Source organism: Oryza brachyantha, chromosome 2, assembly GCF_000231095.2.
Source record: "Oryza brachyantha chromosome 2, ObraRS2, whole genome shotgun sequence".
In the NCBI taxonomy this organism is placed as follows: domain Eukaryota; kingdom Viridiplantae; phylum Streptophyta; class Magnoliopsida; order Poales; family Poaceae; genus Oryza; species Oryza brachyantha.
The window spans coordinates 12,035,666-12,050,832 of record NC_023164.2 but is presented as its reverse complement, the minus strand read 5'-3'; the positions used below and the strand labels follow the sequence as shown (position 1 = coordinate 12,050,832).

The window sequence follows — 15,167 nt, the reverse complement described above, 5'->3', positions numbered from 1 at the left end:
TGCCCCTTTGGAGCCCAAAGAATCTAACCCTATGGAATGTACTGTGGCCTCTGTGTTGAAGCCCGCATGCAGGTGTTTGGTAGTGTCTACTGAGGTCTAGCTTTACAGACTAAGAAAGACAAATCCAACCCCTAGTAGATTAAGGCAAGGTCAAGGATTGTTCATCCCATGAGCTATCAAATTCCAGATTATGGCAAGGCCAAGGATTGCTCAACCCATCAGCAAACAAATTCCACAATGCAGAATGCAGATATACACTATCCGATTACAGTGAAGCACTGCAACCATCTCAGGAGCAAAAGCAAGTTGTGCTGAATAATCATATTCTAGCATCACATCCGATAAACTGAATTCACGAATATAGAAAATACTACTTTTCACTGAACTGTCATTGAGAGGATCTGGCGTGCTAGCCCAGGGTCCTGCTGAAGTAGCTCTCTTATGTTGTTCTCCACTTCTGCCAACTGTTTCTCAAGATATTCCTTGGAAGTCTGGTATATATGAATTATGATTAATAAACAAGTCAGGAAACCTCTCTTCTTTTGTTGGGAGTCTTTTATATATTAAGGTAACAAATACATCTAGAGGGTCAACCATACCTGCATCGATGCTATTGCACTTTCACTATCATTAAGCTTTTGTTCTTGTTCATTTAGCAGGAGTGATTTTGGTTCCAAAATAAACCTACAAATTGATAAATGGAGGTAATAAGGAAACACATGGAATCACTATTACAGTCCACCACAAATACAAGAGCACGAAATTGACTTTCCCGTGTGGAACTGATATTGATTTACTTACACTTTACCTGCAAACAAAAGGAGATGCCATTAAAACCAGAAAGAAAGATACAATTATACCGACTGTAACTTGGATAATATAGTCAAAATAAATGTTAAGTCTGCAGCCTAATTCCGTTTCCTGATTACATCATAACATTCATTACAAATAATTAACTATTAAGATGATAACTATTAAATCCCAAATAGTATTTAAGATGATACGCTATGGCCACAAGATCACAAGAAACTAAGTACCACTATGCACATGACACCACTGGGCAACTGACAAGGTAACTTGAACAACTTTTCTGATCACATTCCATGATATAATCATCCATCAAATATTACAGATCCCTCAAAAATTCAGTAGGTGTCAGGTGTGAACCAACTATATATGACTGCAAATAAGAGTGCCACTTAATTAATGAGTTCCATTGTTAAGTACTATACATCAGTTTGGCATTATCATCCTAACATCAAGCTAGCCCAAAAGGCAATTGGTCTTTGACTTGAAACCCGAAAAACCAAAAAGCAACATAGGTAATCTTGGCTTTAGATAGCAAAATAAGATTATATAGTGAAAGAGAACTTACCAACAGTCTTGTAAGTGTTTGTGTTATCTGGCAATTGCTGAAGTTCCTCCAGTGTGAGATAGGCACGCTTCTTTTCACCCTCTTTGGAGCGCATCTGAGTTTGCAACTGATGAAAAAACAAATAGCATTACTATAACAGAGTTTATGTGCCAACACTGCTCGAAGGAGATTCCTGAAAGAAACTTCCAACATATTGACAGCTCTCACAGGCTTGGAGCAGGGATTCACTGAAACCCATACAGAATAATTGAAATGTCCACAATGATTGAAACCCAGGAAGGCAATAAAATTCAAACCATTTCTCCTTATTTACAAACTATAAGATACATATAAACATTTCCTTATATTGCACAAGGGTTAAAAAAATAATATTCTCCCCATCAAACTGCTAACCATATTTCGATAATCTAAACATCCATCAACATCATAGTCCACTCATTTCTTTGCAGTAAAAGAAAGTTGAAAACATTGTGTGAAGAAAATAAGTAGAAGTAACATAAAGTGTTGCACTCCGTTTCCCACTTACTTCAAGGAAAAAGATTCACAATAACACACAATTGTCCCCTCATTAAGATATATGCAAATGGTGAAATGGTTGTTAAATATATGATCGTCTACTTGCTCGCAGAATGCAGATTCGTCTACTTGCACATAGATTCGGCAAAATCAAATTGTCCCCAATGTTTCTCAACAGAGCTATTATCATTATCTCTTAAGAAACCACTTTGACCCTGACATTGACAATTGTCCTGATCTAGAAATACTTTATTTCTCTAAGCTATACAACCTACCATATGCCCAGTGTGAGATATATCATAGAGACATCAGAGACAAAGGGTAAGACGCAACATGACAATGTGGTGGACATCCAAATATGGCTGTTAAGTAAAGCAAAAACATTATATATGGCCTACTTAAACTACAAATGGGAAAAATGTAGTAATTAATATCAATAAGGGCCCAAATGTGTGATCACCAAACCAATGGTCAACATGTTTTGTAGCTTTGGCACGTATCTGTTTCTAAAGAAAGACAGGAAGAGTTATAATATGCACCAAAAGATAAACTAGTATTTTGAGTTGCAAATCTTAACAACAAATAGATTACATGATTGATTAAAAATCCTAGCTAAAAGATTCTCATTTATAAATGACTAGTAAGTTACCCATGCTTTGCAACGGGACATTGAGTTAAATAAAGTATTGATTATTTTATGGGCCCATTGGGAATGGGCCCAATAGTAAACAAAAGTTGTTTATTTGTTCTGTTTTTTCTCATGAACATGATGCACTGTGTGTGGGGGAGCGGTTGATTCTTTTTTTTTTTTTGGTTTTCTCAGGGCGAAGAAAAGCGATTGGTTTTTTCTCGGAATTTTCAAGGTGGAGCGCACAAGGCGCAAGGGGAGAGGGAGGACGGACAACTGCGCTTTTTAAGTAGTAAAGATACGTATGGTCCAGCAGAACACCGAAAGTCCAAATGCATGAAAACCTTTTACATATTCAACAGCAATTTGAAAAGAAACTAAACTTTCAACTGGCTTCCCTAATCCTTCGAATGATCTTCAACATGTATTTTTGAACTAAGCAACATTTGCTCATAAATCAAGATCTATTGAAACTAACATATCACGTTGTTCATCCATCGGCTCAGATGTCCATTCCAACTAGTGTCATGCCCGTGCATTGCAATGGGATCTGGAGAAAGACGACAAATGGTTACAGAGTTCAGTTTTTCTTTATGGATTTTTCTAGGTAGTACGAACACCGGGTTTCTTTGGTCAGGTAGAATTTTTTAGGCAATTTTTAATGTGGGGGAATTACGATGGTTGGGAACAAGGACGAGCTTGCTTTATAGTAGTAGAGAGATCAACTACATAAGAAAATAACTATTTATTTTGTGGATCTTAATGTTCATTCTAAAATCAGAGCGGTTTATTTCGGCAAGGATCAAAGTTTCTAACAGTTTTGGTGCCACACAAACACTAACGCAGCCCAGAAGTGGGAACATTTTGCTGACTGATGCAGTTCAACATGGCTTTGAGACTTGAGTTGACATGCGCACAACATATGAAGTAAGCATACACAAGCAAACCGAAGAATCACATCCGAAAATGAAAGCTTCAAGCATTTTAAAGTGACACCATAATTTAGTGATGCATCAACAAAAGGCATTGACATCATCAGCAGAACAGCCTAAAACGCTATCACCCGCACCCAAGATTCAACTAATGAACGGCACCCGAACCCTAGAAACGCATCCCAACCGCACCGAGTAAAACGAGAAGCAGAACGCCGGATTACGGGACATGGGGGAGGCAGCGAGCTCGGACCTGCTTGATCTTCCCGGTGGTGTCGATCATCCGACCCTGTAGCTCCACGAAAGCCTGCGCGCCGCGGCACGGCAAAGCAAACGGGATTAGAAGAGAACCCAACCACTAGCACGACGAGAGAGACGGCGTCTAGATAAAACTTGGCAGAGGGGAGGGGCAGGGCACGCTCGCCGGCGGCGAGATCCGGCGGAACTCACTCACCGCTCGGTTGGCTTCGTCCGCCATGGTAGGGGGGCGGTGGGAGTGGGGAGGAAACGATTGAGAACCCAAGCGGCGAGGCGGAGGGAGGGGGCGGGGGGCGAACCAGACCGCGGCGAGGCGGCGGCGGCGGCGCTTGGTGGCAATGACAGGGTGGGATGGGCCGACAAGGCTACTTGGGCCGCGTTCGGCACCGGGGCAGCAAGTACCTAAACTCACTCGATGTTCGTGCGTACTATTTTCACGCGCATATTTCTCAAATCGCTAAACGGTATATTTTTATAAAAAAATTTTTATGAAAAAGTTATTTTAAAAATCATATTAATATATTTTATAATTTTCTATAATTAATAATTAATTAATTATGTACTAATCTATTAATACGTTTTTCACGCCACGTAACTAACCGACCTCCCCTTGAGCCGAACGCTGCCTTCACACGCGCCATTTTAAGTCCCTCGAAAATTAGTAGCGGAATCTGATTCATATCATTATATAACTAACTTCATTATTTTTCCATAATAACTTGTGACATAATCTCAAAGAGTATTATACCGCGGAGGGCTTTGAAACCATCGTTCGGTGAAGCACTATTATCGCCGTCTTTTTGTGATTTTGAACGGTTTATCGCCACGATAATCGTGGTTATCGTCATACCTGCGATGATCGTGACGGATAAACTGCTAGTTTCGACAACCCTGCGTAATCTCATAGGGAGGCATAAGGGGCTATCCTGTAAATTCAAACGGAGAAGTTGCATTCTGATAACAGAAATCAATCATTCAATATTGTGAATACCAGATATATCAAATCAATTCATGGTTTCAGGTGGAATAGTATAACATAGAAAAATCCCTTGTCCTTATGAAAATCCAAATAGGCATTTTATTACATTATTATGAATCCTCGTTATTTTTCGTCATTTTCTACTCCTCTCATTTAATATCGTTAACTTTTGAATCGACCAATTATCTTATTTAATAATTTTATGAAAATATGTAAAATTATAGATCGTGCTTAAAGAGTCTATAGTAAATAAAATCACAATAAAATAATTAATAATTATATAGATTTTATGTGAGATGAATGATCAAATATATATACTCAAAAGTCAACTTCAAATAAAAAAAAGCCAAGCGAATACTTTTTTCATTCCTATATCTTGTAGCGGAGGAACCTTCTTATCTTATCCATTTACCTTTCCTTTTTTCTTATAGTTATACATACAATTATGTATGTTTTATATAACCAACTTTCTACGGATTATATAGAGTACAAACAACCAGTATAAGTTGCCAGAAGGAGAAAAGAGTGCTTAACATAAATATACTTTAATTTAGTAAAAAAAGGGTGCTTGTCTTGCTTGATTTTTGTGTTAGGTTACCGTCAAAATCCGCTTTAGGGGGTCTAAAGATGAGAGGACGGATTTTTAGAAGTACGAATTCTAATTATATTACACTTATTGTCAAATACAATTTAGGTATGGATTTCAATAAATTACTAGTTTTTCGTCCATAATAGTGGAAAAGGAAAATAAGAGAATGATGCTATCATTATAAGGAAAGATTAATACCCTTAATTGTAATCCGTGTATGTAGGGCTAAAAACGGAGCGAATACGTACGGATAACACATGCATCGTATTTGTTTTTATATTTTTAGGCGGATACGGAAACGGATACGAATATCTCGGATACAGAAACAAATACGAATTATCTCGAATACGAATAAGGATCGGATGCAGTCGAACACGAATAAGAAAATAAATATTTCTCGAAACATACAAACCACTCAACCGTTCGTAAAGACAAATAGCACAACATATATAGCTAACTTAATCGAGATAGTTGTCATTTTAGGTCTTATCATATATTAAATACGTTACATTTAATTTTACAGGTAACAAATAAGTGACATAAGTCCACCACATAGCACATAATGAGTTTAACAAATACTGATAGACTAATAGCACAAAAGCTATTTGTAGTAAATTGGTTGATGGACCAGACCTGAAGTCAAGTGAGCTGAACTGATTTCAGGTGTTCGCGGATATCCGTTCATTACAATCTTCGGATATCCGTCGAAATATCTGTATCCGTCGGAAACTGTCATGCCGTATTCATATTTATATCCGAAGAAAATTATCCGTATTCGTATCCGTATTTGAATTATCTAGGAAATATCCGCTCCGAGCTACCTCCGTATCCATGTTTTTCTGGAGCGGACGGAAACTATTGATAAATTCCTATAATCTTTGCTCTTTACCAAGAAACGCGAAAAAAATGAAAAAAAATATTTTTTTCTTGTCTGCCTTATTCATTCATAAATTTTAAATAAGATGCACCTTGTTCAAATAAATAGAGCTGGTGTTAGAGTTAAAGCAGTCAATAAAAAGCCAAAATAACTAGTTATAGTAAACATGAAAAGGTTAAATTCCATCTTTTTACTACACTACATATGTTGGTAAAAGCACTTGCATAAGTTATGGAAAATGAATAATTCATCGGTTATCTTAGATAATACTAACAAAAGATAGAGTGAGATATATAAGTGTAAAAGAAAGTGAATAAAGTAATAATATTAAGAATAAGATCATTTAACCCTTGTGAGAAATAAAAGGAACTTTTGAATAAAAGATAAATACAGTGCAGTTTAGTCTAAAGTTAGTAAGCAAGCCAATGATTGATTATGACTCTTGATTCTTCAAAGAATGTTTTCTCTCTTTCCTAATAGATTATCTACTTCCCAATTTCCCATACACACGTATCCATTAGGCCAAGATATGTGCTCGGTTAGTTACCATGTGTAATACATTTAGTTCATATATATACTCTAATGAAGTAAATACATATCGGATCTCACATCACGGGTCCCCATTGCCATCTCTAATCAACACTATCTAAACTAAGTATTCTTGTGGGCCAAATTAGGGCACGTTCAAAGATAGAAACCACTATGAACTCTTGTCTTATCCACTTCAGCAATACGATCTTTTGTACAATGATACATGTAAAAATAGAGTCAGTTATTGTTTTTTTATTAATATAATAAAATAATTTTTATTATACTACTTTCTTTTTATCCACCTCATATAATAAAACTCTCTTTAATAAATGCTAAGAGTTAGCTCTAAGTCGTTGTCATATATCACAACGACTTTTCTCTCTTCTCTCTTTCCCTCGCGTCACCAAATTTATTTGCGTAGCGATTAGTAGAGTTAGTTAATAAACACTTTTGTATGTGTCCTTATGGTACTGTTTTTTTTTTTTTTGGTTTTGCCAAACTTCTAAAGCATGAGTGCATGACTTTCATTAAATATCAAAATACTTGGTTTTTTAAAAATAAAAATAGAATGCATACGTTTGTTTTGAATAGGAGTAATTTTATAAACTTATTCAAACTGAAAATTATGGTCAAAGTTTCACCTCAAACACCATAAAAAAGATCAAAAATCATATATTTTCTATCATAAGAGTGAGAGCAGGTAACAGATCAATGACATCACACTGGTCAATAGTCTAACTACAACATGATTATGCTAAGCACTATACTAAATTTTTTACACAAGCACCTCTCTTTAGCCCTTAGTTTCATCTACAAACAACTTAGACGTAGTCTGGACACCAGACCCCGAGTGAGCATTCATGGAAAGCAAGTAAGCTGAGAACAATTAATCGGGTCATGTTTTCACTGTTCGAAGGAAAAAAAACCCAACTGTATATTTACAAACAGAAAATAATTTATGAATAAAACTTTTATATACATATTCATAGCCAAATGCCAAAACTAAAAAATAAACTACGATAAAAAAAACCTTAAAATCAACTCTAAATTTAAAACTAAAAGTTTTAATTTTAGCTTATAAACATAAGCAAAAGCTAAATGATTGGTGAATATAGTGAGAAAACAAAAGAAAGAAATTACCCAGTATTCAGACGGTCAAATGATCAGACTAGCTAGCTTGTTGCTAAAGTGCTACAGGCCTAGAGCCTAGCTAGAGCGCCATCGATCGAGTCATCAGACAGCGTCGTCCTGTGCTCCGCCGGCGACGGGTTCGCCGTGGCGGTGGTCGCCGTCGTAGGTGACGATGAGCATGGCGGGCTCGCCGGGGTCGCGCTCCACGTGCTTCCGCGCGGGGCACCCGTGCGCCGTGCTGCACTTGTAGTACCCGCTGCACAGACACACACACGTACGTGGAGTCAGTGGCCACCGTCGGATCTCCATCGATCGCACGGCTACATGTTGATCGAGGAGTCGATTACGTACCGTGGGTAGGGCGAGCCTTTGATGGGCTTCTGGCCGTACTTGCGCCACGAGTAGCCGTCCGCCGGGATGTCGGCGTTCCGGGAGCTGATCGCCGGCACGCGGATCCGCCGCCTCGCCCTCCACGACGCCTTCCTGCACCCACCGTCCGTCCGGCCGGCCGCCGGCCACCGCAGTTCATGCATGCGTGGCAGATAATTTGTTAGAGAATGAACTAATTAATGAGCCCATCGATCCAATGTGTTGGTCGGTCATCACCGTTTCTTGGAGCAGTGGCAGTGCTCGTCGTCGTTGTCGCCGCCGGCGGAGCGTCTACCTGCAGCGGCCGGGAGCAGGGCGGCGCGGCCGTTGGACACGCTCCCTTCGCCGGTGGTGACGCCCGTCACCGACGACGGGAACGACGAGCTGGTGGAGGCCGACGCACTACTCAGCCCGTCGTCGCGCCTCGCGGCGACGGCCGGATCCCTCGCCGCCTGCATGGCGGCGGCGACCGCGGGGCCGCGGCGGAAGCGCGCGTGGCCGGTGCGGTTGAGCGCGAACGTCCTCGACTTGTACGGCGCCACGGCCAGTTGGCCCGCGGCGTCGCCTTGCTCGCCGCCGCCGCCGCCGCGCGCCGCCACCGGAAACAACGGGTCAGCCATGGCGATCCCGGCGAGCCAAGAACAACGCTGCCGCCGCGTGCGATGAAATGGGAAACGTACGACGGCGGCGGGAGCGGGGCGGGTTTGTAGGTGGGAGAGCACACACGACGCGCGCGGTTGGGGTCCGGTCGGGTCGGTCAGAGGGTGGACCGGTTCGAGTCAAAAGCGAGTGAGGGGGACGGTTGGGTCGATCGATCGATCGGACGGCGGAGACGGGTTTACCTGATGCCGCGTGGGGCGATTGGACGGCGAGGATTGGCCAGCCGGCCGGCCGGTGGTGCGGCCCGGCCGAACGGGCTGATGTTTACGGTTTCCTTAACGTGGACGTGAAGTTTGACCAGAACAGGTTGACCGAGACTAGCCCGGGACAATGCGCCACGTGGATAAAAACTATGAACCATCAAAAACTTTAATTAATTATGCATTATGTTGGAGTTTTGTCTAGTTTTGTTATTAATGAAAACTGTCCATTCTATCCAAACTACGAATAAACATCGCAACCTATTAAATAAATATATATATAATTACATAATTAGGTGGTATTTATTTAGGCTTGGAAACCCTCCCCATACTTGTGCATACAAGCATATTATCATCGGAAAATAATTGCGAACCTACCCTATTAATTAGTTTAGTAATTAGGTTAACTGTAAATACATTCATTAACTTGGTGGTTTAGAATATAATTTTTTTTATTTTTATTCTTGGTGAGATTCTTTTTTTGAATTAATTAGACTTGATTATAGTTTGCAATTACTTTTTTCCCAATTTAGAAAATCAGTTCTCCCTTCTTTTCTTTCCAATTTAATTTTCTTTTCTTTTTCTTTTAGGGCGTCTACTGTTCATACCGCGCCTAAGTTTTCGGCCCGGTCCTCGGCGCCGAGGCCCACCGCCGTCGCCCTGTCAACCTTTGCGCCGGTGAGGAAGAAGAGACAGCAGGAGCGCCTTCTCGCACTCTTTCTCTCTACTCAATGGCTTCTTGTCTCTTCTCTCCTTCTCTTGCCACCTGACAGTGTGGGGTCGTGCAGTTGACTTGTTCAAAAAGACCCTGTAAAACTCATTTTCGCTGTATATTTTCAACTGATATTTTCACCTCTAGTTGCTCAATACCGCAAGTCTTCTCATGTGTTGTTTTACGTTGATATCATATGTTATACAGTCAAATATAATATATAAAACTATAATGGTTTGTGTCGGGATGAAAACGGTAATTAACGGTATAATTTTTTCTATTATTTGTATGATGGCGCTCAAGGGTTTTTTTTTTCATATCTATAATTTTTAACTATTTAGTGATGATGCTAAAGATATTTTAAAAACTAATTTTAGAAATTAAAAAAATTAAAAATGATATCATTGCTATATTGTTTTTACAAAAATGTTATTGGTAAAATTAGGAATTTTCTTTTTATTTTCATCCTCTGTGAGGCATATCGTCCCCTTGCAATAAAGAGGTTTCTCACGTGCTACAGATGAGTCGCCTTTTACTCAAGCAAGCAAGATATTTGAGGATTTTCCACTCTAAAAAGTGATGCTTAATATATGTGTCTGTAATACGTAGGCTCCAGATCCAAATGTAATAGATATAGAATGATAAATCTTAAAATGTGCTACTATAGTAAGTGACAAATAATAGTCGTGCAGTCGAAGCTGCTGTGTCACTCGGCGACAAGCTCGGCAACGATAACATGGGTATCATTAAATCAGTGTCTCAATGTCGCCTACAGCCAAACTAAACCACTTTGTCTCATTTTAGGCTCCGCCTTTATTCTTTGTTAGTGGTGTTGAGTTATGCTGCTAGTGTGGTGTGAGTTGCTCTGGCCATGAGTTTTTCTCTTTCTTAACCCATCTATGGTTTTACTCCTTCTTAAGAAAATATAATCGGCAGTTGTTTCAAAAAAAATTAAGGGGCTTTTATAAATTTGTCACTATTTTTCTAAATTGCAAATATGTCACTCGAATGACAGTTCTAATGATATTTTTATAATTTTGTAGTGACAGTTTCACATTAACATTTTAAACCAATGCCAAATTTGTAATTGTCTCAATAATTAAATGCCCCTTTTACGGCGCACGACTCATCGCTACATTATTTTAGATCCCCTCCGCCCTAAATACCTGCTTGTTCATATGTCCTTTTCTTCCTGTGCCTCCTCTGCTAATACCTCCTCTCCAAGTTTATTTTACAAGTTTGACTTTCTTATCGCTAAGAATTTATATATATAAGTTTAATTCATAAATTATTTTTCGTTTGTAAATATATCATTTATCTTTTTATTACGGAAAAACAAGCAATCACCCGCACCTCCGATCACCCCCAACCCCAATATTGGAGGTAGTTTTCAAGGTCCGGCAAAACATCAGGGTAGTTGACGCCCTGAATTACGCATCTACACTGAAGCATGTTAAATTATTTACAGCAGTGCTCCCAGCTGCATGATCGGCTACTATTTTATTCCTGTACCAGTTCTGCTATAATGTTTTGGCATCGACAAATGGTTCAACTGCCAGATACAGAAACTACTACAAAAGTTAGGAGGGATGTTATTCAGGCATGTTGATGTTTCACCGAACAAGGATGACAGACTGCTTTACTCTTTTTATACAACCAGAGATGACAGAAAATGCAAATGTAACACCTAGAAAGAATGTAAAAAAAAAAACATAATGCATATACACATGTTTCACGCCTGAAGATGCTAACACCCAAAAGAAAAAGGAAAGAAGGCAAATATTATCCACAAAATGGAATGCAAACATCAGTACTATAAGTACCCTGTGAACAGGCATCAGAAGGGGCAGGAACACAGGATGAATAGATGAACGCTGAATGTGGTCCGCTGATCACTACTACAAGAAACAGTGAACCATTCACAGATGTCAGAACATGTGGCAAAACAAACCGTACCCTGATACCTGAATACATCCTTCAGAACACCGGTAATCTCAGAGGCACAGGCTGACAACAAATTTAGAGTTCATATAGGGACATGTTTACCAAGAAAATTGCTCAATACCGTTAATTCATTACAAAGCTTCAGACTATGCGGAAGCAGCATAACAAGTACCAGCACACATCCAATATTCAACAGTATGATATCAGGGGGAAAACATAAGGACTGTAATTGAATCTCTTTAATATTGAATATCTGTCAAGTGTTCCAACAAACGCTGCTCACAAATGCCCAGAGAAAACAAAACATAATAATAGTATTACAAAGTCAGAAAATATAGCTGACACATTGCAAACATGCCTACAAAATATAAGCATGAACTTAAGTAACTGTGCTATGCTAAATGATAGAATTAATCAGGCCAAAAGACATGGACGCTGCCATGTTTATATTTCTTTTTCAATTTGATATTATTGTGTGATGTTTCTAAGAGATAACTATCACCATGCTCAGGTGACTATCGCAGCAAGAGAGTGTGTGCCTCTAGTCAATCTTAACAGATGAGAAGAGGTAATGAACGAAGTAGAAGGACAGCAAGAAGCCAATAGCACCAGTAGACAGCATGATAGCAAGGGCCATGATCAAGGAATAGCCCAGGTAGAGTGTTGCAGAGACTGGTCCACTTAAGCTCCTTAGATCGAACACAAGGTAGTTGATCGAGTATAGGAAGACATAGAAGGCAACAGAACCAGAAGCAAAGAAGGCTTTCCACCACCACTTCCAGTCCTCCACACAAAGATGCATGTAGGTTAGGACCAGAGAAACCTCGCCGCAAACTATGACTAACAGGAGAAGGACAATGAATAGGAAGCCAAAGACATAGTAGAACCTCCCCAACCAAATGCTAGACAGGATGAAGAAAAGCTCAATGAAGAGGGTGCCGAAAGGCAATGTTCCAGCACCCAGAACAAGCAGCCAGGAGGGGAACTTGCGCTCAGGGATCTCTCGTGGAATTTGGTTGGTACGGACAGGGTACTCTATGCTTGCAGCACGAGTACCCAACAAACCTCCAATAAGTGTGAGTGGCACTGAGATGCAGAACCACAGGGCCAGGAGTGTGAAAAAAAGTGAGATAGGTAAAGCTCCAGTGCTCTTCTTGCCCCACAGGATGGAGTTCAGCACAGTCAGGATAACAAAAACAATGCCAGGGAAGAAGCAGGAGGTCAGCCAAGCAACGGATTTCCACCCTTCTGAGGTTCCTTTGATTGTCCTCCATACACGGACACCGACATATCCAGCAATAATTCCGAGGAAGAGGTACAGAATGATCATTCCAGTCAGGAGCATTCCCCTTGAAGCAGGTGAGAGGAAGCCCAGAGCAGCAAAAACAATTGTGACCACCGCCATACCAGTGATCTGGATACCATCAGCAACCATGACACACAGCAGCTTTGAGCAGCACGGCTCTCTGAAGACATCACCAACCACAAGTTTCCATCCTGAGAGTTCCTCATTCATCTGAGCTTGTGCTTCCTTGTCCATCTCCTCATACCTTGTGAGATCCCTACGGACAGTCCTCAAGAATATAACAAACACAATACCAGCTAAGAAGAAGACAACCATCATTGAGTTCATGATTGAGAACCAGTGAACCTTGGCGCCATCCATTTTCAAGTATGCATCCCACCTCGATGGCCACTTAATGTTGCTCTTCACATACTCAACCTCATAGGTAAATGTAATCCGTTCATTCTCACGGATAGCCTGAGATTTCTCGAGCTCCAACGGGCAGTTCACAGTGTCAACCTTTTCGTACATCTTTAGCTTGGACATTGCCTCAGGATCACGCCTCACACTGCAAGGCACAACCTCAAAGCCAACAATCTGGAATCCACTCTTGCGATCAGACTCAACCATGGCAACACCATCCTCACTGGTGATCACAACATCACCCTGCGCCTGGTACTGATGGACCAAGACCTTGAACTTGAGATGGTTAATGATGTAATCCTCACTGCTCCCCATCGGGTTGTACCCAACTGGGAATCCAGTCCACTGGATAGTCACCCCATTCTGCTCGGTGAATCTCATGACCGGCAGATTGTCAAGAACCATGTTGACCTGGTACAGATCCCGCGCCCGCTTCTTCAGCAGCTCAGCCTGCTCCTTCGTGAGCGGGTCTGTGGTGCAGAGGTACACAGACTCGTTCTCGTTGACGCGGAAGCGGTATGGCGAGTTGTCGATCTGATCACCCATGAGGATTTCACCGAGGTTCTCGGCACTCTTCTTGACGCCTTCCGGGGGCTTGCAGTAGGGCAGGCTGTAGTAGCTGAAAGGCAGCTCGGTCTCAATGGAGGTGAGCGAGTTGACCTTGGCCGAGATCGCCTCGCCGGGGCTGTAGGTGTGCATGAAGGTGCCAGGGAGGTAGAAGGCATTGACACCAGCTTGCAGGCTCAGGAGAACCATGAGCAAGGAAGCCGAAGCCCACGGGGACGACAGCATCTTTGGAAGCATTGCGCCAGCGATTCCCTGCTACGACCAATCAAAAAACTAACCTGGAAATTGAACCAAAGAAACTCAGATCAATTCGGTTCCTGAAACTTTTTTTTTTATCGTAAGGTTCCTGAAACCTCAAAGAAATGTTTGGTAGTATTTGCTGCAAATATATCACCCCACAGAGTATATAAAGTAAAAGAAATAAAAGAAATATAATGTGGCTACTACTTGATACTTATCTTCAAGACGAATAGCATACACAGATTTCACGTTGAAATTGTAGAAAATTTTCTTATCCAATACACCGTTATTCCGGTAAGAACCCATCTTATCGGTGAGAATCCAATCTACCATATGGCTTTTAGACCATTTTTACGGCATATAGGACGTGATATCATGAGAAAAAAAAAGACAAGAAAATACGATTTAATCATCCATCAGCTCAACTTGCTGCTAGAAGAAAACGAAATCCCCATTTTTGTTTGTGGGAGAAAAGCTTCCAGATCTAGAAGAGAAGATGAGGTTAAGATAAGAGAAGGGATGAGAAGGGGTGCCCACCTGCGGCGAGGATGCGGCGGCGGAAGAACCAGATCTGGATCGCGGCCGCGGGCTACGAAGGAGAGATCCACACCTCCTTCCTCCCTCGAGATGGAGAAGAAGGAGTAAACGCTCCGCCGTTCGAATCGAGGGGAGGCCGAGACGCGGCACGAGCCCGCCCGGTTTTATGCCTCCCCTGCCTCACGCACACACGCTCGCTGTCGCTGCCCCCTCCCTTCCCCTCTACTCCGTTCTGGCTACTACCTACACTAGTAGTATTAAATTCTATGATTACTGCTACGTCCGTCCTTAAAAAAAATTATTTTGTTGGTTTATCATCAGTCTTATGTCTTATTTAAAAACTAAGTCACCGTAAAATACTATTCATATTTTATCATCTAATAATATAAAAATATTAACATAAAAAGATTTTAA

General features: G+C 40.9%; 3 protein-coding genes across 3 annotated transcripts; all 3 read right to left on the bottom strand.

Moving 5' to 3' along the window:
• Nucleotides 1-210: 210 nt before the first annotated feature.
• On the bottom strand, nucleotides 211-4,015 carry LOC102721804 (prefoldin subunit 1). The gene is made up of 6 exons (XM_006647247.2): nucleotides 3,906-4,015; nucleotides 3,705-3,758; nucleotides 1,376-1,481; nucleotides 802-808; nucleotides 600-684; nucleotides 211-491 (listed from the first exon to the last, which is right to left on the bottom strand). The coding sequence occupies exons 1-6, from the start codon at nucleotides 3,927-3,929 to the stop codon at nucleotides 378-380; spliced, it is 390 nt and encodes a 129-aa protein (XP_006647310.1). The 5' UTR covers nucleotides 3,930-4,015; the 3' UTR covers nucleotides 211-377.
• Nucleotides 4,016-7,782: 3,767 nt separating this feature from the next.
• On the bottom strand, nucleotides 7,783-8,805 carry LOC121053504 (WRKY transcription factor WRKY51-like). The gene is made up of 3 exons (XM_040520601.1): nucleotides 8,423-8,805; nucleotides 8,168-8,299; nucleotides 7,783-8,072 (listed from the first exon to the last, which is right to left on the bottom strand). Exons 1-3 carry the CDS (start codon nucleotides 8,803-8,805, stop codon nucleotides 7,919-7,921), a joined length of 669 nt encoding a protein of 222 aa, XP_040376535.1. The 3' UTR covers nucleotides 7,783-7,918.
• A 3,117-nt stretch (nucleotides 8,806-11,922) lies between these two features.
• Nucleotides 11,923-14,952, bottom strand: LOC102722086 (transmembrane 9 superfamily member 12-like). Its single transcript, XM_006647248.3, has 2 exons — nucleotides 14,754-14,952; nucleotides 11,923-14,254 (listed from the first exon to the last, which is right to left on the bottom strand). The coding sequence occupies exon 2, from the start codon at nucleotides 14,211-14,213 to the stop codon at nucleotides 12,243-12,245; it is 1,971 nt and encodes a 656-aa protein (XP_006647311.1). The 5' UTR covers nucleotides 14,214-14,254; nucleotides 14,754-14,952; the 3' UTR covers nucleotides 11,923-12,242.
• Between the last annotated feature and the right edge of the window lie 215 nt (nucleotides 14,953-15,167).